This window comes from Cotesia typhae, unplaced genomic scaffold (assembly GCF_013202065.1).
Source record: "Cotesia typhae breed Kobodo isofemale line unplaced genomic scaffold, CoteBio_Ctyphae contig_11, whole genome shotgun sequence".
Classification (NCBI taxonomy): domain Eukaryota; kingdom Metazoa; phylum Arthropoda; class Insecta; order Hymenoptera; family Braconidae; genus Cotesia; species Cotesia typhae.
The window spans coordinates 409,637-432,457 of NW_027423711.1; the positions used below are offsets into that span (position 1 = coordinate 409,637).

General features: G+C 29.8%; 3 protein-coding genes across 6 annotated transcripts; 1 reads left to right on the top strand and 2 right to left on the bottom strand.

The window, feature by feature from the left end:
- Nucleotides 1-344: 344 nt before the first annotated feature.
- Nucleotides 345-3,748, bottom strand: LOC141538025 (uncharacterized). Of its 2 annotated transcripts, XM_074259282.1 has the most exons (3): nucleotides 2,209-3,748; nucleotides 1,759-2,099; nucleotides 345-1,535 (listed from the first exon to the last, which is right to left on the bottom strand). In XM_074259282.1, the coding sequence occupies exons 2-3, from the start codon at nucleotides 1,872-1,874 to the stop codon at nucleotides 905-907; spliced, it is 747 nt and encodes a 248-aa protein (XP_074115383.1). In that variant the 5' UTR covers nucleotides 1,875-2,099; nucleotides 2,209-3,748; the 3' UTR covers nucleotides 345-904. The 2 variants fall into 2 exon arrangements, with proteins under 2 accessions (XP_074115383.1, XP_074115391.1); XM_074259290.1 differs by having other exon boundaries at nucleotides 1,759-3,748.
- Nucleotides 3,749-4,648: 900 nt separating this feature from the next.
- LOC141525976 (uncharacterized) lies at nucleotides 4,649-18,311 on the top strand. 2 transcript variants are annotated; one of them, XM_074240691.1, is made up of 8 exons: nucleotides 4,649-5,954; nucleotides 6,111-6,289; nucleotides 15,639-15,752; nucleotides 15,955-15,996; nucleotides 16,086-16,136; nucleotides 16,288-16,386; nucleotides 16,472-16,936; nucleotides 17,012-18,311. In XM_074240691.1, exons 1-6 carry the CDS (start codon nucleotides 5,804-5,806, stop codon nucleotides 16,333-16,335), a joined length of 585 nt encoding a protein of 194 aa, XP_074096792.1. In that variant the 5' UTR covers nucleotides 4,649-5,803; the 3' UTR covers nucleotides 16,336-16,386; nucleotides 16,472-16,936; nucleotides 17,012-18,311. The 2 variants fall into 2 exon arrangements, 1 of the variants encoding a protein (XP_074096792.1); XR_012478946.1 differs by lacking the exons at nucleotides 4,649-5,954; nucleotides 6,111-6,289 and having other exon boundaries at nucleotides 10,874-16,136; nucleotides 16,276-16,936.
- Nucleotides 18,312-19,339: 1,028 nt separating this feature from the next.
- Nucleotides 19,340-22,278, bottom strand: LOC141524667 (uncharacterized). 2 transcript variants are annotated; one of them, XR_012478744.1, is made up of 3 exons: nucleotides 21,527-22,278; nucleotides 19,681-21,362; nucleotides 19,340-19,493 (listed from the first exon to the last, which is right to left on the bottom strand). XR_012478744.1 is itself a non-coding variant. In XM_074238666.1 (2 exons), exons 1-2 carry the CDS (start codon nucleotides 21,708-21,710, stop codon nucleotides 20,809-20,811), a joined length of 738 nt encoding a protein of 245 aa, XP_074094767.1. In that variant the 5' UTR covers nucleotides 21,711-22,278; the 3' UTR covers nucleotides 19,340-20,808. The 2 variants fall into 2 exon arrangements, 1 of the variants encoding a protein (XP_074094767.1); XM_074238666.1 differs by having other exon boundaries at nucleotides 19,340-21,362.
- Nucleotides 22,279-22,821: the final 543 nt, after the last annotated feature.

Genomic DNA, 22,821 nt, shown 5'->3' on the forward strand with positions numbered 1-22,821 from the left:
TTGATTTTGTAGGATTTGAGAATGTTCGTGCTGTGATTGATTGCACAGAAATTCCAATTCAAAGACCAAAAAATTTATGCTGCCAAATTGTAACTTATTCTCGTTACAAAAGTTGTTACACTGTTAAATTTATGACTGCTGTCACGCCTGCTGGATTAATTTCTTTTATTAGTAAGCCTTACGGTGGTCGGGCTTCTGATAATGCTGTGTTTGAGCAAAGTGAAATAATTAAAAAATTTGACAAAAAGGATGCTGTGATGACTGATCGGGGTTTTACTGTTGATGATTTATGCCAAAAAAATGACGTGAAACTTATTTCACCGCCTTTTCTTAAGGATAAAAACAATTTTCGAAAATGGAAGCCATGAACGGTCGCAAAATAGCAAAAGCTCGTGTACATGTGGAACGGAGTAACCAGCGGATCAAAATTTTTGAAATACTATCGTCGAAAATGCCTATTGGTCTTGTGCATAAAATTGAAGAAATTTTTACTATAATTTGTGCCATTGTAAATTTAAGTCAACCTATTCTGAAAGATGAAAAATTCATTCAGGATTAAAACAACAAAATAGTTTTATATAAATGTTTTATTGATTGTTAATTTATTTTATAAAAATATAAAATAAAAATAAAGTTTATAAATAATGAAAAAATAACATTTTATTGATTTTCTTTTTGGTTTTCATCTTTTTCTTTTTCTCTCAGACATATATTATGTATCATCTTATTAAAATAAATTTTTTTTAAAGTTATCAATAATTTTTTTGTAAATTTTTCATCAAAACGAACAGGTATTATTTTTATATTCTTATCAAAAGAAGAATATATGATAAAATCCGTAGAGGGTAAATTAAGTATTGCCATACTTATTTGAACTTGCGCAAAATACATATGTTTTTTTTTTTTAAGTTAAAGCACCATGTTCGTTAGTTAGCCACTTGATTGATTTTACGGTGTCGTCAATATTTTTTTTTTTACCTTCTTTGGGACACTTAATTTCAATAAGTTTCCATGGTTTATTATTTTCAAAAACAATCCCATCAGGTGAACATCCCAACCAAGGATTTAACTCCGAAATAACTAGACCGCATTGGACGACTTCCATTGACATACAACTTTCATAAGCTTCGCGTGCATAAGTTTCTTGTTCTAACTCGTATTTTATATTTTCATTACTGAATGATGAGCTATAGAAGTAATCAGTAGATTTTTTTCTCCAATCTGGTTTTTTATTAAAAAAGTAAGTATATAATGAGTAAGCTCTGCTAGCAGTTATACAATGTTCTCGTTCACTTAGCCATACAGAGTAAAACTCTGTACTTTTAGAACAAATCGTTATCGCATCTGCAAACCATCGATTAAAAACTGCGGAACAACAAGTGTTAATGGGATCAATTTTATGAAAATTTTTCACATCTGTAAGTAATTGTGATGTCTTCTGATTAATAATAATTGCTCCAATGTTTTCGGGGCGTAAAAGTAAATTATTATTGTCATCATGATTAATTTCTTGCAAAGTTGCATGTCTTCCAGACCTGCAAGTTAGTATTAAAAAAAAAACAAAGGGAAACAACATTTAATTAGTCAAATTCTCATTCACTAAAAGATAAACAACAAGTTCAATAGATCGAGTGAATAATGATAATCTCACTGTAACTTAATTCCAACATAAAATATTAAATTCATAGTGTAAACTATTTACAAAAAAAAATCAATAAAAAAATTTTTTCAAATTAATTAAGATGAAAAATTATTTACATATGTTTTGCTAACGCTGATAAAGGGTTATCTTCAACCATTATCTTACGAAAATTTTCTTCATAATCATCATCAGTTCCATCAAGTTGATTAGAAGTATTTAAAGCCAAAGACATATCATCAGTTTCTTTTGTAGGTGTCGTAGTTTCAGAGTTCTCTAATTGCAGTTTATTTTTTTAATTTTCCCTCAACACTTTTTTTTTTTTTTTTTTTTTACATCAAAACAATTGTGCTCCAGTAAAGGCTTCATATCGTATTTTTCAAGGGCTGATTTATGTGGAGCACTCCAAACACATTTTTTATCTGTGCAAGTGATATTTTTTAAACTCTCCAGATCATTTCTGAAAGAGCAAAAAGATAAAATTATTACATAAATAATGTATAAGGTCATTATTTTAATAATTATGAAAGAACTTATTTTAATACTTAAAAATCAAAAGTCATAATTACCGGTTACAGAACAAAAGCACTCCCACAATATGCTTGCAAGTACCTCCTAATCCAGCTTTACATGAACATTCCATACCAATTATTTTGCCATCTTTTGAAATTTGGCCATTTATTTCGTGAGGTTCATTTTTAAACTTGTTGTTTGTAAACAAAATGCGAGAAGGTGGTAAACATCACTCTCACTATTATTATTTACGATACCACAATTTAATATATGACCACGATCAATTATATGTTCGCCACCAATAAAGTTTCTACTATTGGAGGTAGAAGAACCAAATTTACATATTTCTTGGATAGACACACGCATTTTTATTTCTCAATTCATTACTTTTTATTCACATCAACGTGTACTTTAACGGATCAGCTGATACTATAATCCTACAATCGCTAGTTAGGTTTTCTACCACCAGACGGTCAAATTTTAAGCCACGCCCCTCCCACGGATCCCAATACAATGTGGCCGGGTGTCAAATAAATGATCATACAAAACAATATCATCAGTATTTTATTTTATATTAATTTTTTGAAATTTAATTTAGCAGATATTTGATCATTTTAAGAAATTTTTTAATAAATAAATTATAGCAAAAAAAAAATTAAAAAAAATTAACATGTAGAAATTAAAAAAAAATTAATAATCCAATTTTTAAAAAATAATTTTTTGGAATAAAGTTGTTTGTTAAATAAAACTAAAAAATTATCAAGTGTCTACTAACTTTAATGTGATATTAATTTTGTACTTATAAAAAACTAAAAGAGTTGTCAGATATTTGTTTATAAAAATTTTTAAAAATTAATATCAAAATTGTTCCTGGTGACTCAAATATGTTAATTTTTTTTATTTTTCAATAATTTATTTTATTTTTTTTATTTTATTTATTAAGAAATAATGATTAAAGATTAATGTTAGGATGTTACATGTATTATAATAAAGGTTAACCTCGGTTGACAATGTGTTTAAATTTTACAATATCATAAAATTACATACCTTCAAACACTTGATGATAGGATGACAAATTCCACTCGGTTAATTTATTTTTCACTCACGGATCCATAAATTATTATTTTTAATGTCAATTATATAAATATTTTTTTTAATGCTCTTGAGAACGATCCCTGTTGAAAAGATCTTCTAAAACCTCATAAAAAAGACAAACTTTCCCTTGTGGAAATAATTCTCTGAAAAAACTCTTGAAAAGTCTTTATAACTCTGAATAAGACTTTTCGAAAGTCTTCACATCCCTAACTAAGTAAAGGAAAGACTTAATAAGTCTTCAAAACTCTGCGATACTCTTCAAAAATCAAATTTTCCCTGCAATTTCGGAATTTCTCAAAGAGTTATTAAGACTTGATAAGACTTGTTCAGTTTTACAGGAAAAGAAGAAAATATTTCTTTTCAAAAAAATTACTTATCAGAATTAAATAAAACTATAAAAAAGAATTAATGCATGTTTTAAAAAAATTTTTTTAAAATAATATTTTCATCACGAAAATACTTTGATGGGCATCGAATCACTCATAGTTGAGCAAGTCAAAACATCAACAGCAAATGAAGTGCACTTGCTATTGGAAACAGATATTACGCAAAGAGTAAATCCAATCGGTATTTAATTTGGACTATCAAATATTAAAGTCAACTTTCTAGGTAGGAAAGAATTTTCTAACCACATGCCACCTATTAGAAACTAAGAACACTCAAAGATTCTAACTGTAAATTCGTAAACTAAAATATATGTTAGGTATCAATTAATTCCAGCAGATGGCGTGTGGATAGAAAATTCTCTCCTATCTAGAAAGTTGACTTTAATATTTGATAGTCCAAATTAAATACCGATCGGATTTACTCTTTGAGTAATATCTGTTTCCAACAGCAAGTGCACTTCATTTGCTGTTGATGTTTTGACTTGCTCAACTATGAGTGATTCGATGCCCATCAAAGTATTTTCGTGATGAAAATATTATTTAAAAAAATTTTTTAAAACATGCATTAATTCTTTTTTATAGTTTTATTTAATTCTGATAAGTAATTTTTTTGAAAAGAAATATTTTCTTCTTTTCCTGTAAAACTGAACAAGTCTTATCAAATCTTAATAACTCTTTGAGAAATTCCGAAATTGCAGGGAAAATTTGATTTTTGAAGAGTATCGCAGAGTTTTGAAGACTTATTAAGTCTTTCCTTTACTTAGTTAGGGATGTGAAGACTTTCGAAAAGTCTTATTCAGAGTTATAAAGACTTTTCAAGAGTTTTTTCAGAGAATTATTTCCACAAGGGTTTATATGAGATTTTATAAGTCCGTACGATTTCTATGAGGTACAGAAAATTTAGTAATCAATTTTTTTATAAGGATTTATAAGAATCGACTTTGTATGCTATTTTAAGAGAATTTTCTAATATAATTTTTAAAGGATGAACAAGAAATTTTATGTTATAAGATTCTATGAGAAAAACTACAAATTTTTTGTATAAGATTCTTAAGTGTTATATTTTCTATGAGTCTTTACGAGAATTTAAAAATTAAATTTATATACGAATTTATGAGGGAAATCCTCATTAAATCAAAAACTCTTAAAACTTAATAAAAAACCTTTTTGTGCGAAATTGTCAAATTATATGATGTTTAATGAGAATTTCTGAAAATTGAATTCCTCATAAAACAATAAGCTTTACCCATAAGATACTATGAGAAATCACTTAAATATATTAAACGTAAAAGTTTTATGATATTCAACGAGTAATTTCAGTGCCACAAACACATCGATTTCTTATAAATAATTTATGTGGTTTTTAGAGAAATTTTTTAGTAAAAAATTACCGATAAAACATAACAGCAAATTATGGTCATTTATGAGAAATTTGTTGAACAAATTAACTTTGAGTACTGATAAATGATTTTATAACAATACTTTGTAACTTTATGATACTTTATAGCGCAAAATTTCCAGGCATACAAGATTCTATAAGAGATTTATCTTGAATGTATTGAAATATAGCCGTTTATGAGTTTTTATAAATTTTGAGGTTTACATAAGCATTTTCTATTTATTTATCTATTATCAATATTATTGCTATTTATCATATAGTGATTAACAACATCAAGTGCAATCATTTTCATATTGACATTAATTATACGTCAGTGTGTGTAAGAATTGACTCTGATCCTTAGCTGTATATAGATCTCGCTACATACTTAACCCTTCAGTACTCGCGTTGTGAAAATTTTACTCACGCCACTTTGATGCAACAATATTCAACTATAGGATGTCGTTACAGTGCAAGTGAGACACTAAAAAGAACGTGAGTCTAAAGGGTTAGCGCACACGCACACATACGCCTCAGTCCATCGTTTTCCAGATACTCTCTCTTTCTCTCTCCTCCTCTAATACACTTGTGCCTGACAAAAGAATCAGTCAACGCGTGCCGAAGAAAACAGCCAATCACAGTGATTACCGCGTTTTCTATCTTTACGGACTCTCGTGTCCCTTTGTCTAGGTTCATTTTAGTGTACGATCTCGCGCTGATAACATCATATTTATATCAATTGACAGTTTTTTTTTTTTATTAAAGTAAGTTTATGATTCGACATTACATCTCATGTATGTCCAAATAAGATTTACATTAAGTGGAAAGTTTAAAATAGTACCAGTTGATCAATTAAAAAAATATAAGCCTAATTGTCCAACTAAAATATGTTTTGCAAAGGATGGTGATGTGTATTTAAAAGCTTTGGTTATTTCAGTCCGAAGTAAGTATATTTCAATTAGATGTTGTAATCTGATATCACATATTTAAATTAAAAAAATTATCAATTTTAAAAATGCAAAATTTATTTCATTGCGATTTAATAGGTTATTGTAAATTGTTGTTAGTTAGTTATAAAAATGTTAATATTTCACTTTAGACTCAGAAAAAGAATTAGATGAACTGGCGGAATCAGTAAGGAGAAGAAATCCACCCGCTAATTTGTGGTCTGAACTTTCTGGTGACGAATTACTTAGTACAACAACATCAAAGCCAAAGGAACAAAAAGAGGACGACACTTTAAATATTGTTAATCAACGGTTATTTTTAAAAAATCCGGTAAGTTTATATCTTCTACTGCAGACAATTAAAATAGCATTTTTTTCATTAAGAATATCTAATTGTTACTTTTATATTTTTAATCAAAAATAATTTTATTTTTAAATTATAAAATAATTTAAATATTTTCATTTATAAATTTAATTCAATGTTTAACCTTTGAATTATTTTTTAATTGGTAAATTTTATAGAATAAAAATTAATTTCAAATTAAAAGTAAATAAAATTTATTTCTAAATAAGTTAATATTTTTAAAATTGATTAACTTACAGTTCTATTTTTATTTCAATTATTATTTCAAATAATAATTTTATATTTATAAGATTATAAATCAAAATTATTTTAATTCGAAAATTTTAAATTTGAAAAATTTTTAATTATTCTTCAAACAAAAGATAAAAAAATATCAATTTTCTTAAATTTCAATGATGTATTATAATTAATGTTAATTTTTTGAAAATATTAAACTTAACAAATAATTTTTATTTATTTAATTTAAAATTTTAAGAGAAATTATACATTTAATATATTTAAAAAAATTTTGTAATTAAATTTATTTTGTTTTTAAATCTTAATTTTGTAAATATTAATTTTTTTTTGAAACTAAAATTCGAATTATAGTTTAAATTTCCAGTAAAATTACATTATTACAATTTGTTTTTTAAAATTACGGGCAACATGTACATATTTTACATCATTTTTATTATTAAATTCTAATTTTTTGGTTTTTAAATATTTAAAAATATTTATTATTTCAAATTCAATTTCTAATTTACTGAAATTTTCTAAATCATCTTTTTTGTACTTTGATTTTTGAATTTATTTATTTATTTATTTATTTATTTATATACATTATACGCCAATCGGCATTATACATTAATGTTTTAAAGTGGAAAGAGAAAATTATAAAAGAGAAAAAAAGAAAATTGGAAATAAAAATTTAAGTTAAAGATCAGGAGTAGAGACATTTAGTTATTACAATAGGCAATTAAGTCTGGAAATAAACTGTTGTAAATTTCCGTTGAAGAAGTCTACATCTGAATGAAACTTGTTGACCATATTTGCGATTCTATTACGAGGACCATCCATAATATAATTTTTATTAGAACAAGATATCTTTAATAAGCGGTTGTGTCTTAGGTTCTGTTTGCTGTTGTTGATGAACTCAAAGCAGCTAGATACATCAGAGGCATCGATTAGGCCAGTGAAAATCTTGAAAAAGAATATACCGTCAGCAAGTTGTCTACGCTTTTCGTAGCTGGATAGATTATATTGCATTTTGGCATCAAGAGCTGAGATAGGAGAACCTGATTTGGATATTGCAAAGGCCAGCGTCTTGCTGAACTTATGTAGAATTTTTTCGATTTTATTGGATTGTTGTGTTGTATTCGGTGACCAAATAATGGAGCCATATTCCAATATGGGGGATACCAGTGTAAGAAAAAGGCGAACAAGTGTGAGAGGGTTGTTGAAGTCACAGCCCATTCTGCTTATGAGACCGAGCATTTTATAGGCTTGAATCGTTATGCGGTCAATATGGTTGGAGAAAGTGAGTCTGTTATCAATAAGTATGCCTAAGTCTTTGATCTCTGTGCATTCTTGAATTCTATGTCCATCGAGCAGATAATCGGTGGGTATTGAAGAGTGTGAGCGAGAGTAGGAAATAGCATAGCATTTGTTAGGATTAAGGTACAGCTTGTTTAAGAGGCACCAAGTATGTAGGCAATCAATGTCGTTTTGGAGGATGGCGATGTCAAGTACTCCTGTAACGATTCTGTATATCTTTAGATCATCTGCGTATAGTAAGAAGTCCGAGCGCAGGCTGTCGCCGATATCATTAATAAAGATGTTGAATAAGATAGGCCCTAGGTGTGAGCCCTGTGGGACACCGGAGGTAGCTTGGTATACTTCAGATGTGTGATCTCCGATTCTGACTTGGAGACAACGGTCTTTTAGATAGGAACAGAACCAGTTTAAAGTACTGCCGGTGAAGCCATGTTTTTCTAGCTTATCCAGTAAAATCAAGTGGTCCACCCTGTCAAATGCCTTGCTGAAGTCTGTGTAGACAGAATGAACGCAGACTCCGTTATCAAGGGCATTAAGAATGTAGTTAGTATAGCAGAACAGGTTAGTGACCGTAGATTTACCACCGATGAAACCATGCTGCTTGGGTGTAATTTTGTTCTTGATGTAAGATGTAACCTGAGTGAGGATCACTTTCTCGAATAGTTTGGATAGTGCCGAAAGTATGCAGACTGGTCTGTAATTGGAGACATCTGATTTGCTACCATTTTTATGAATTGGAGTAACGTATGAGTTTTTCCAGGCTGTTGGGAAAATACCCTGTTCAAGTGATTTATCGAAAATGTGTGTAATTGGGTCGCAGAGACTGACGGCACAGTTTTTTAATATTTGATTCGGAATGCCATCTGGTCCAGGACCTTTTTTAGCGTCCAAGGATGTAAGGTGTTTAAAGACGTCATCATAAGTGGCTTTGAGAGTATATTGATCATTGGTGTTTGGTATATGCTGTGCTGAGTAGGATGCGGGTGTGCTAGGTACGTAGGTGTTCTTGAAAAAAGAGGCAAAGAGGCTACAGATATCTGGTCCAGAGTTTGCTGAGGTGTTGTTTGAGGTCATCATTGAAGGAATGTCTGAACTATTACGCTTTTTGCTTCTTATAAAATCCCAGAATTTCTTAGTGTTATGATGTATATGAGTTTCAGTGTTGGCCACATAGTTTTTATAGCAAGATGTTCCCAGTTTTTTACAAATTGAGCGGAGATTACTGAAGCATTTGTAATTAGACGATGTCCTATCTTGTTTGTATCGGCTGTGAGCGTTTTTCTTCAGCTTAACTAGTCGAATTAATTCGCTGGAGAACCAGCGCGGGAAGTCGCTCGTTTTCTTCATAAACACTGGAACATGGAGTGTGAATCCTTGGAAGAGGGTTTTATTAAACTAGTCCACTTTGTCATCAATGTTGTCGATGATGTACAGCTCAGTCCAGTCAGTGTTTATGAAGAATTTGTTAAGTTCAGTATAGTCGGTCCTGTTGAACATAAAAGTAGGAGTACTCTGGGGTTGAAGTGCTGATTTGAAATCAATAGAAATACAAAGTGCTGGGTGGTATTTGTCTTCAGTTGTTAGTACAAGTGCCCTTTCAACTGAAAGCTGGCGGTTACTAAAACAGAGGTCAAGAATGTTATTGTTTGAGTTTGTTGTAAAGTTTTGTTGGCGGCATTCAAAGAAAGCAAATGATTCGAAAATATGTCTGATACAAACAGAGGATGGTGAACTCGAAGGCAAATTGTAGTCCCCAAGGATTATCATGTAGGCGTCCTTATATTTGCTCTTGAGAAATGAAATGGATTCAATATGTTTGAAGTAGACGTCGATCGTAGATTGCGGTGGAATGTAAATACATCCAATAATTAAATTGAGCCTATTTCCTTTTAAATTGATAAATACTTGTTCTAGGTTATTATTGATTGAATAAATTTGGTTTACCTGAAGTGTACGTTTAGCTGCGATGAAGACGCCCCCACCACGTTCAAGACCAGTGTTGATGTTAGATCTGTCTCTCCTGAAGAGTGAGAAGGAATTATCAATAACTTCACCGTCGAAGATAGTAGGATGAAGCCAAGATTCCGTGACGCAAATTATGTCATGAAGGCTAGTTGCTGAGGCGGCGAGGAAGCTGCTCAGTTTGGTTCTCAAGCCTCTGGTGTTTTGGTAGAATAATTGTAGGTATTCTGTCTTGACCTTTCCTAGGGATTTCGCGAAAGTTGTGAGTAACAATCTTTGGAACACCATTTATGTACTTGATAGTTTTATCAGTAACGCCGCTTTTGTTAAGTAAGTCCAGCTGGGAACGCAATGACTTTAAGTGATTTTGCTGAGCTTTGGTTAGATCAGGTTTGAATAGGATTGGTGGATCAGTGTCTCTTGCAGGCTTGGATTTTAAGATAGACCTAGCTATTGAGGCTGATTCAGTTTCAAGCAGCAGAGGACGGTTTTTACCAGCTGACGGTTTACCTAGACGTCTTAGTTTAAATTCCGTTATGTTGCTCAGTTCAGTAGGAAGAATCGTTGATATGAGAGATTTATCATCGTTGAGGCGATCGTTACCAGAGCCTTTCTTAGATTCAGCGGCATTTAAAATAATTACATTTGCTTCACGTTTTTTGCGCATATTGAGTTCTCTAATAATTTCTTCAGGGTCAGGGCTATTGTGAAATTCAAGTTTATTTTCAACTACTGAGATTCTGCTCTCAAGAGTTGAGTTTTGCTTTGAAATTTTATTGACCTCATCTTGGATAGAGGTTAAGCGATTCTCGATGCTAGAGCGGAAATTATCAAACTTATTTTCGAGGTTTGTGAAACGATGCAATAACTTATTAATGAGAGGTTTGAGCCCGTCTTGTACCGATTCACAAACGGAAACTTCATCGTCATCATCAATGTCTGATTGAATACGAACACTAACCTCATTGGTACAAGGAGGACATTTCCATGTAAGCAAGTTCTTTTTATAGCGTTTGCAGTTTTTTTAAATTCCAGAGTGCTCATGCCAGAGCACTTTAGATGGATCCAGTTGCGACAGTGAGAACATTGGATGCAAGATGAATTTTCTCTAATGTTTCCATTGCAGATTCCACAGATGTACAGGTTAGGTTTCGGTGGTGACATGTTCAGGGTGTTAACACGATCGTAAAAGTGAATAATTATTAAAAATTATAAGCCAGTATGAACGATCAGAGTGATCTGAGTAATACTATGTGATTTTCACTAATTTTTCAATATTATATTAATATTTAAGATATGAAACAGTTAGAATATATCAGAGAAACACATGTGCCTGCAAAAGCTGCGCACGCAATTATTTAATTAATAATTAATATTTTAAAAAATAGTGTTGAAATTTGTTTTAATTTTGTAATTTATTCATTGACATAAATTGTATAACCGCAATTGCTGGTACAATTATTATTTGTAAGGATAAAAGTACTTGGAACAAATTAGTTCAATATAAAAATGTTTCAACAATTTTGTGGGTAAATTATAAATTATAATATCATTTCAAATACTACGTGGTACTATCATAAAATACTTCATAATATTTTTACTTAACTTGCCTTCAAAAATTTTATAAACCTTCATTAAGAATTTATTGTATCAATAAATCAGATTAAAATTTTTATGAAATATATCAAATAAACACTTAAAACATAGTGTGTAATAAATAAAAGTAAAGTAAAAGCCCTCATTATTGACAAGGGTCTAAATATTGACACACTAAATTATTTTTAAATATATTTAATCATCTGTAATAAGAATAACTATTATATAAGTTTTCATTAAATTCTAATTAATTAAAAAATTAAAAAAATTACTGTCAGTTCAAAATATTAAATGTTAATTAATTAAAAAGAAATGAAGTTAGCACCAGTTCATCAAACCAGCTTACGAACGTCTATTCTCTTAACAACTTTGATTATAAAAACTTCTATTTAAAATGGCGAGTTTAAATTCATTTCTTTATATGATCTTTTTTTTAATTTAATTATATGATCTTTTTTTTCTTATTAACAATATATGAAAAATTTATAAAATTGAATAACCGAAATTAATTGTGTGTTTTATAATATTTAAATAATGGGTGTCAATAACTAGTTGATAATTGTTAAGTTGAATCTTATATTGACAGCCATTCGACAGCGCTATGACGCCTTTTTTTTACTTTAATATAAAAAATTTACTGTAAGAGTTTGAACTATTCTGATTCAATTATTTTTAAATTAATTTTTATATTTTTAGTGATAGATAATCATTTATGGAAATTATTATTAATAAACTTTAATAAAATTGATTACTTAATAATAAGTTTCGATAAATAAAAGAATAGGCAGATGATTCGACGCATGCGCAGTATAGGTATCAATAATTGGGGTGAAAGTATGTCAATAATTAAATCCATCAGTTTTTTAATCTGTCAATAATTTGTGAATCCGGATAATCTATTTAATTATTTAAAATTAATTAGTAAATATCACTGATTATCATTTAAAAAAAAAAGAAATTGACTAGTAAAAACATTACTTGAGACATTACCACAAACAAAATTCAACAATTTTGATATTTGATTGCTTAAAAAATATCAAATCATAACTTTATCTCTAATAGTGTCAATAATTGGGGCTTTTACTTTATTTTTCTAATTTTTAAAATAATTAATTAGATACTTCGAGCTTTGGAGACTTTTCAATTTTAACATTTGGATGTTTTAAGAAAACATACAAGTTTTGTCCACCATATTATAATATAATGGAGGGCAAAAAACAAATGTATAATCGTTTGTTAAATCCATCATTCGACGAAGGAGACGTTAGTTTACGTACTCGTTTCAGGTATCGTAAATTAATGCGTACTGTTGAAGAGCAACAAAATTTAGGTTGGTAAATTGAATGTTTTCGCGATAAATCATATTTGTTGTTCCAGTGACAAATAAAGTAACTAGGAATTTTTCTTTAATCTTCAGAATTTGCTCCAGTTTCAAGTCAAAATGAGGATAATTCTTTTTTTAGTTTTGATCGTGATAATCGTAGTGAAGGTTTACAATTCGAGAGTGACCCCTCATCATTTCTCCAAAATCATTTGTATGACACGAACTTACAGTATACTAGTGACTATTGTTTAAGAGAAGATATTGATAGTAGAAACGAAGCGAACGTTTGTGAACCTATTGTTGAAACTTTGAGTGATTATTCTGACGATGCATTTGAAATTTTAAGTGATTGCTCTTGTTGTAATGAGTTGAATTCGGAAAGTGATGAAGAGATTAATCTAAATAATAATGAATTCAACAGTGGTCAAATCCAAGATGATATTATAATGTTTCCCGCAGCTGATTTTACGGTTTCGGATGTTTTGTTTATGGTTGAAATGTTTTCAGCATCGAAAAATTTTACTAGAAAAGATGAAAATGATTTACTCAACTTAATAAAAACTTTGGCAGGGCCAGATTTTAGGGAATGGGAAAGTAGCTCATATCTCAGATCAAAAATGCATAACGTACCAGATGACAAAATTATTTTACATTTTTTTTGCGAATCTTGTAAAGTTATTTTAACTAAAAAATCTTTAAAAAACTCTGTCAAAAGAGAAAAAATCACTTGTAAAAAATGTGATGCAGAATTTGAAATTTCTTCGAAAAGTACTAATACTTTCATGAGTCCTGACCTTCGCTATCAGATAGAATTAATTTTAAACATACCTGAAGTTCAGGATGCTTTATTTCACAATATTACTCAATCAAATAATACATCATTTGATATTTGTGATGTTTATGATTCAGAATTATATAAAAAATTAAAAGTTCATGATCTAAATATACTGACATTAAATTTTAACACGGATGGGGCTCTAATCTTTAAAAGCTCGAAGAGAAGTTTTTGGCCACAACAGTTATACATTAATGAACTGCCTTTAGAACTTCGCTTTAAACATATCATACTTGGTGGCATTTTTTTAACAGACAAAGAACCCAAATCCGACTTGATGAACTTGTATAATTCAGCGTTATGCGACCAAATAATAGATTTAACTAATAACGGCGTCAATATACGTAAGTATTCCACCCATGAGAAGGTTAACTTGAAATTTACATTATTTTGTTGTTGCCTGGACACACCTGCTCGAGCTACCTGTCAGAACCGTATGAAATTCAATGGTTACTGGGGATGTAGCTGGTGCTATGAGCCGGGATTGTACGTAAGAAACGCTGTACATTATCCAATTGGTGAAGTTGAAGCACCTTTAAGAACTCACGAAGAAGATCTAGTAAATGTTAGTGAAGTAAAAAAAATGTACGAATCTTCCACCAGAAAAAAATATGTTCCTACAATTAAAGGTGTTAAAGGTTCGATGTCTTTTATCGAAAAATTTCCATTATTCGATAGTATCTGGGGATTTACGAATGATTATATGCATAGTTGTTTACTCGGAGTTATACGCCAAATTTTAGTATTATTGGATACACCAGAGAAAAAATATAGACTTAATAAAAGTGATTGGGACAAAATTAATGAGCGTTTAACTGCCATAAAGCCACTTCATGAAGTTTACAGACTACCACGTTCGACTGCTGACTTATGCAAATGGAAAGCTTCTGAATTTGAGTCGTGGCTTCTATATTATAGTCTGTTATGTCTAGATGGGATCGTAGATGAAACTTTTTTAGAAATGTATGCTCTTCTTGTTAGAGGTATTTATACTTTATTACAGCGAAAAATAACTGAGGAAGATATCACCAGATCTGAATATGATCTTCTACAATTTGTTGGTAGTTTCCAAGCTACATACGGAAAAGCTGCTATAACTTTTAACCTGCACGCCTTGCAACATTTAGGCACCACTGTTAGAAAAACAGGACCATTATGGAGTGGTTCGACTTTTGCCTTTGAAAATGGTATATTTCTGCAAAAAAAATGTATCAATGGACCTAATGGTGTCGGCCATCAAATTGTGAAAAAGTTTTTGAAAAAAAAAAAAATTATTTTCGTGGTTAAAATCATCAAAAATATCCGAGGTGTGTAAAAATTTTTGTGAAGGCTTACTTCAACATAAACGGCTTAAAAATTGTATGAGACTCCCAAATGGAGTTATTGTTACAACGAAAACTAATGTTAAAAAAGATGTTGAAATTGAGTTTAGAAGTTATTTCGCTGGTAATTGTAATTCCATGCAATTTTTTAAGAAATGTATTTATAAAAAGTCTATAATTCATAGTTCTGACTATACTTGTGCCACAAAAACCGATGATACTTATTTGCTGTCTATTGCGAATGAAATTATTCATGTTCATCATTTTGTCGTAATTAATGAAACATGTTATATTTATGGATGTTCTGTATCAACTGAACCATATTCTGTTGGTCAAGTTCAGATGGATCATATTCATTGTGTAGTTAATAAGTGTGGTGATGCTATTGTTATAACAATATTGAAAATTTTAAAGAAAAATTAAAGCATATCCAGATTGACATGAAACGATATATTTGCTTTTTTCCATATATTGTTAATTTAAATTAGCTAAAACCGTTTGAGCGTGAGAGGCACTATTCAGGTTGATGTATTTATTATACTCTGGATCTGGATTGATCATTAACAAAAAATGAATATATATTTAAAACACAAAACTGTATTTATCTATTATTAATATCTCAATAAAAAATATAAACGAATTAATAAAAAATTCTCTTTAATATTATTAAAATTCCCTCGACATATAAAAAATTTGTAGATTTATCGATAGCTTAACTTATTTTTTCTATTCACGATGGTTTAGGAACGTTTTCAAGCAGAAGCTTTTTCCAAGATGAAAAACAATGAAGAATGTGCTGAATCTAAAGAGGCAAAAATTGGGAACGTTGTTGTTAAAAATAATACATCATCAAAAAAGGTAAATATGAATAAATATTAGTTCCATTTTTTGATAAAAATTTAAACTGTAAGTACAAAATCCTATCTTCAATTTCTTTTATTATTCGAATGTTGTCTTCAAAGTTTTCGCGATGTGATTATATTGCTTTCAATTCTCTTTAATTTTTTTTATAAAAAATACAAAAATACTTGAAAGAAATTTCATAAAAATAATTTTTTAGAAATCTAAGGATATGTTGAAGAACATAAAAAAGGAACATAAAGTGAGTTCTATTCTGTTATTAGCATTTCATAAATAATCTGTTCAAAATAATTCGCAATATATGTAATAATAATCATAACTTCCTTATAGAGTAAACCGAAAAAACTATTAAAGAGGAAAGAAGAAACAGTATCAAAACCTGTAAGTTTTATATTGATTTTTTTTAAATAATTAAAATTCATAGTTGAAACTGATTTAAAAATCATTATCGATTAAAATGATAAATAGCTCCAACTTTGTAAAATATGTACTTATGAAATTTTGTAATTATTTATGCAAGTAACTATTGTAGTACCAGCCAAAAAACCCAGAATTACTGAAACACCATTTGCAAAAATAGATGGATCTCAGATTGACAAATTACCACTCAAGTTAGATGATGTTCCTCCAGGTACTGTTATGTTTAAAACTTCCATGTACTAAATTTTTTTTTTCAATCCAAAAATTCATTAGATAAAATAATAAACTATTTTCAGGATTAGCTGACACGGTTTTAATTCCTGACATTGACTTGGGACATTTGAATACACAATTAGGAGCCGGAAAATGCCATCAAACGTCAGTGATGTCCAATAAAGGTATATTTAAACTTGTTATCTTGTACACATGTATATGTCAGTCAATATTCTATAATAATTATTATCATGGTATGAATTTTCAGTCTTGTCTATCGAAAAATTGAAACATGAAAAACGGAAAGAAGATAAGTAAGTTGATTATCAAGTTTATCGTATGAGCAAATTGTAGTAGAAGTCATGTAGGTTGAAGTAGAAGTCATGTAGGTAAATTAGCACATGAGATTCAATTCATAAAAAATGAGTTAAAGAAAAGAGAAGTATTTGAAAAAAATATACTGGAGCAGATGTCTAAGCTAATAGCAACTTCGGAGCAGAATAAGAAAATGCTTCAATCGATAACAGACAACTGGAATGAATTTCGGGGTAACATTATTTTTTTTTTTTGACTCATTACAATATTCATTGGATAACTTATCTATAAATGTTTTTGATATCCAGAAATTCCATCAGATAAAAGCTCCAAAGCGCTCGAAGAGAAAACCGGTGTTCCTAGCGTTGGTTTTCACAGAAAATCTGATAAGACAGTAAGTTTTATTTAGGTACCTATGTTAGAAAATTGTAAGTAAAGTTGATTAACTTTTTGTTGTTTGGATAGATTCACATTGGTGAAGGAATATATATTCCTAAGGCTACTTATGACGCAGCAAAATTAAAAGCCAAGACAGGATCTCAATTTGTGAAGAAAATGTTGATTCCGATTTTTTCCCCTCAGGAATTATTAGATTCCAGTGTAGGTGGGGGTAAATCAAATCGGTACAAGAAAGAGACGCAAAAACCACCTTTAGATCCGACCCGGTTGTTGGCAGTAAAAAGTATGCTAACTACTTTGACATTTTATCTGACTTTTATTTAACGAATATTTTTTAGTCATAATAATTGGTTTTCAAGTAAAGATATTTTTTTTTTAATGTAATTTATAAATGTTACTGTATTTTTTAAGGTATTTACCAATTAGGGTGATTCAAAAAAAAAGAATATTTTTTTTTTCGTTTGGTACTCTGAAAAATAGGTTCCTAGACACCTCTAAGAAAGCCTCTCCAAGCATGAGTTCTTAATTGTAACGGGAAGGTCCTCCTTCTTACAGTTTTTTATTTTTTCTTATTATCAGATAGAAAAATTTATATCTCGCTTCCAACTACTTGAAAAAATATCTTGTTCCTTAGATTTTGTAGGAAATTGAATGCTCTACAAAAAGGTCTCTTACGATTTTTTCGTAAACCCAACCGTTTAAAAGATATTAACGGTTAAAGTTTGATTATTTTTGGGAAAATTTTTTATTTCTTATGAATTTTATAACTCAATGAAAAAAAATCATTATGAATGATGAAACTCATAGTTTTGTAGGAAATTTACTGCTCTATAAAAATGGTCTCTTATGATTTTTCGATCAAGTTGAGCGTTTACGAGATATTCATCGTCAAACATCAATGCATATCAATTTTTCTAGTTTTTGATCAATAATTCGAAAAATTTCAATTTATTCTGTGAGTTTCAAGGAAATTTAGACAAATTTGAGTTTCTATGAATAGAAATATGTTATGAACTATTTTTTTAATTAGTTTTTTTAGTCTTGGACATGTTTGATTACATTAAAACAAAAAATTAGTGCATTTTTTTAAATATATAATTCAATTTAGTGTGTTTCACATGTGTTTCACTTTTTTATCGAAGAATTTATTTATTTAATTATCAACTGCCATATAATTTTCAATATTTTCAACATAACGGTACACTTTTACTGTAAATAATTTCCTCTATTGCAGTTTGGGTAGTTTTTTCGATGTTCTTGATGAATTTGCAATAAGTATTGGAATTGCTCTTCATTTTTGTCAAGCATTGATTATACTCACTAACTAATGCAACAGCTCGTTCTGCTGAATCATTAACAACTTTCAATTGGTTAAAGTATTCTTTATTTTCAATGTAACTGTCATTAGTAGGCCACGATTCAATATCTTTATCAAGGAAGTCTTATGGTAAATCAAAGATTTTAAAGAGATTTAAAGACTTTTTAGAAACAAAGTCACTCAGACTTTTTGCGTTAATGAATTCAAATCGTTTTTATCAATTATAAATTTTTTAGCTTTAGAATCTGTACCGTTACGAGTATTAACAGCTCCAACAATATTTTTTTACTTCCAATGAAACGGTATCGTCAAATAATGATAAAATGGCAAGTTCATCACTTAAATACCATAAATGCAAAATCATTTTTTCACAAGTTGCTGAAGAAATCAATGAATTGATATTTTTGTACTCGAATAAATTTTTCAAAAACTGCAAGTCATGATTAGCAGCAGTTGTTGCAGAAGTTGATGAAAACCAAGCTTTTAAATACAGTGTAACTATAAATATACAAATTTGCCGAAGACCGTCCAATTCTTTATTAGAAAGTTTAAATTCATTTCTGAATAGAAACATTTTTAAACTGTAAATTGCCTTCGCCATCCACCTAGCATGATGAATTGCACCAGGACGTTTGAAAAAATTTCTTCTTGAGGCATTTCTCCAAGGAAAATCAACGACAATTCCAACAATTCTTTATAGTCATCTCGGGGTTGTAGTAACTATCAAAAACAATTAAAAATTTGTCAGAAACAAGAAAATTTTTTTCTTAAAATCGCAGTTAAATCATACCTGTAAGGATTGTGCAATTAAACTAGATATTTCATTTTTTTATCCAAAATGATATCAGCAACAACAGTATCTTCAATTCCAGATTTATAATTAGTTTTATTTATTTCATCCCATGATTTTTTAAATCTTCCGAACATTGGTACGTTTGGCCCAGATGACACAGGCCAATATACTTCAAATGCACTTCTCAATATGATCTCAAAAATGTGGTGACGACATGGTAACCAGATTAACTCTCTTCCCAAAGTCTTTTCAATTGCCTTACATGTACCGTTATGAATTCCTGTATAAAGAAAATAGATAACTATCGTTAAATTTAATATTTTCAACAAATTGTAGATTATATTTAAAATCCAAATGAGTAAATAATTCTCAATAATTTCAAAAGTGAAATTCAGTAAGCAATAAAAATTAAACTAGAACGTTAATAATTAAATATTTTTTAGATTAAATTATCATTGATAAGTTACCTGTATTAACTGCCGTCGTGTCAAAACACATCGCCTTAACATAATTAGTAATACCCCATTCCCGGGAAAAAATGATCAGACCTGACCATGCCTGTTCATGTATGATCAGGCCTGAAATTAGACCTGATCATGCCTGTTCATGTATGACCAGGCCTGAAGTTATACATGATCATGCCTGATCAGTTCTGTTCATGCCTGCTCATATCTGGAGTACTAAATACGCTCAGGCCTGATCAGGCCTGTCCATGCCTGACCAGACCTATCCATGCCTGCTCATGTCTGTTCATGTCTAAAGTGTTAAATACGTTCAGGCCTGTCCATGCCTGATCAGACCTCTCCATGCCTGATCATGTCTGAAGTGTTAAATACGCTCAGGCCTGTTCATACCTGTTCATGTCTATTCATGTCTGACCATGCCTGTTTATGACTGTTCCTCTCTGACTATAGTCAGAGATATGATAAAAATTTTTTCTTTGACAAAAAAAAATTTTTGGTCATCACAAAAAGTGCAAAATTATTTTTAACATTACGTTTATTTAAATAATTTTGAAATAAAAAATTTATTACATTTTCTATGGGATGTTATGGTCTGCTCTGCTCCTGCCTAATATGAAAATCATTACTTATTATATTATTTAAATAAATGTGATATTATAATGAGATTCGGTTACATAAATAAATTAGGACTATCAAAATATATTATAAAACCAATTTTAACATTATATTTATCATAAACTTATTCGATACTCTATGTACTTCATAGAATTGTTACATCTAATATAGCAGCACAGAAGGCGGGAAATTCAAGGCAAACGGATAACACCAGAGTTAAACAGCATTGAGCATGGTTGGTAGTTGGATGGTTGACCGCTGGTGTTACATCCTTACAATAATATGTAATTATTTTTTTTTTATTTTATTTTATTATAGAGAATTGCGTATGACTCTATCAAGTACTACAACCATAAAATTAAGCAAAATAATTAATTAAAAATAGTAATGGGTTTTCAGACCTGACCATGTCTGATCAGGCCTGATCAGGTCAATTCATGCCTGATCAGGCATGGTCATTTTTCATGTCTGATCAGGGCTGAAGACTCATGCCTGTTCATGTCTGATCAGGTCTGATCATTTTTTCCCGGGTTCACTCAATGTCGATAAAATGGCTGATGTTTGATTGTCTGCCGTCCCAGAATTCATTTTTGGAACCCCAAGTAATTGTTCGGTACCAAATGCAGTTAAAATAACTGGTAGCCGTTCCACAGATTTTGATCCAACAAGGTCATTCAGCATTTTTCCGTCCCAATGCACAACGTATTTATCGTGTGTCTTAAAGTTGTCATTAAGTCCTTTAGCAATGTCTTCTCTTTGAAGCATACGAGCTCGTTGAATTGAACTATAACTGAGCGTTGTATCTTCAATTTTAATACCTACTGCTAGTAAAACCGGAGCAATAATAAACATCGCATTTCTACTGCTGACATTAGCTCGGTCGAGTCCAAAAATGACTTCAGGAGTTAAGACATCAAGTTTTGCTCGTTTTGTCGGAATTGGAGGTTCATACTCTGAATCAGATCCAAAATTTGTAACTCCACTTAATGTATACGTAGAGAACGACTCTGATTTTTCACTTGGAACAATCGCATGACTGGTAGACGGTTGATCTAAGTCTGGAATAAGATCTGTTTTATAAATTAAACGAAGAAAATGTATAGAATTTATTCATTTTGATGACAAATAATTAAGAAAGGACTCCAAAAATTGTCTAGTCAAATGTCATCTAGTCATCTATGAAAAGTTACACTACTACCTGACTTTATAATAATTAAATATCTCAGATACTTACTACTCTCATCTATTCCCATCATAGTTGTGGTTAAGTTTGATACAGGTACATTATTAGAAAGAATCTCTTTATGGGTACCGAATTTTTGATCCAAATACAACTTTCTAATATTATCATCAAGCACTTTTAAGGATTTTTCGCTCACAATGTCGAATAATTGTTCAAGATCAGTCTGAAATTTCATTTCCTTTTGGTTTTGCGCTGAATTCTTTTTATCGAAATTTTTTTGTAATTTTAACCATTGACTGTGATAGCGAAGAAATTTTTGACTGCATTAGGAGCTCCACTAGTTGGAATCTGATTTTTTCTCCACAGTTCAATAACTTGGTCAACTGAATTTTTAGCACTTTGTTTGATTGAATACTTTAAAATTTTAAGTTGGTAGAAAAACACACGCATAACCTCTTTCACTTTTGGTAACTTACGTTCCGAAATTCTTTGTAGAGGTATTCCGATAAAACGTATTTCTTTATTCATTGTAGGTTAATTGATGATAAATAAATTTATGTGATGATTATAAGACTTATTTAAAATGAATTATTTTATTACGTATTCAAGATGATCAGTTTTAGGAACACTGAAAATACGGTATTAAATGGGTAGATACTGAAGATAGTTGAGAGTAAAAACATAGATGGCGTTAGTTTCAGAAGACAAACAGAAGAAGAAATGGAATTCAAAACAAAAATCCCCTCGAACGAAAATTTTATGTATATTTTGTGAAAAACAATTTAAAAATACGCACTGAACAAATTTCATAATAATAAATGACAACGCGATTAAGATTTTAAATTATTAAAGATAAAATTAAAAAAATATTATTAGAATAAAAACTTTCAAATGAATTTTTGAACAGAAAACATCTATAGGAGTTGCTTTTATAATAAAAACTCAAATTTATCTAAATTTCCTTGAAACTCACAGAATAAATTGAAATTTTTCGAATTATTGATCAAAAACTAGAAAAATTGATATGCATTGATGTTTGACGATGAATATCTCGTAAACGCTCAACTTGATCGAAAAATCATAAGAGACCATTTTTATAGAGCAGTAAATTTCCTACAAAACTATGAGTTTCATCATTCATAATGATTTTTTTCATTGAGTTATAAAATTCATAAGAAATAAAAAAATTTTCCCAAAAATAATCAAACTTTAACCGTTAATATCTTTTAAACGGTTGGGTTTACGAAAAAATCGTAAGAGACCTTTTTTGTAGAGCATTCAATTTCCTACAAAATCTAAGGAACAAGATATTTTTTCAAGTAGTTGGAAGCGAGATATAAATTTTT

Excerpts from the sequence above, each read along its gene's own strand:
- LOC141538025 (XM_074259282.1), bottom strand. The coding sequence starts at position 1,874 with ATGTCTTTGGCTTTAAATACTTCTAATCAACTTGATGGAACTGATGAT. Across the intron at positions 1,536-1,758 it reads TCAGCGTTAGCAAAACATAT|GTCTGGAAGACATGCAACTT; the intron begins GTAAATAATTTT and ends ACTAACTTGCAG.
- LOC141525976 (XM_074240691.1), top strand. The coding sequence starts at position 5,804 with ATGTATGTCCAAATAAGATTTACATTAAGTGGAAAGTTTAAAATAGTA. Across the intron at positions 5,955-6,110 it reads TTTGGTTATTTCAGTCCGAA|ACTCAGAAAAAGAATTAGAT; the intron begins GTAAGTATATTT and ends ATTTCACTTTAG. Across the intron at positions 15,753-15,954 it reads ATAATACATCATCAAAAAAG|AAATCTAAGGATATGTTGAA; the intron begins GTAAATATGAAT and ends ATAATTTTTTAG.
- LOC141524667 (XM_074238666.1), bottom strand. The coding sequence starts at position 21,710 with ATGAAATTTCAGACTGATCTTGAACAATTATTCGACATTGTGAGCGAA. Across the intron at positions 21,363-21,526 it reads GATGGGAATAGATGAGAGTA|ATCTTATTCCAGACTTAGAT; the intron begins GTAAGTATCTGA and ends TTTATAAAACAG.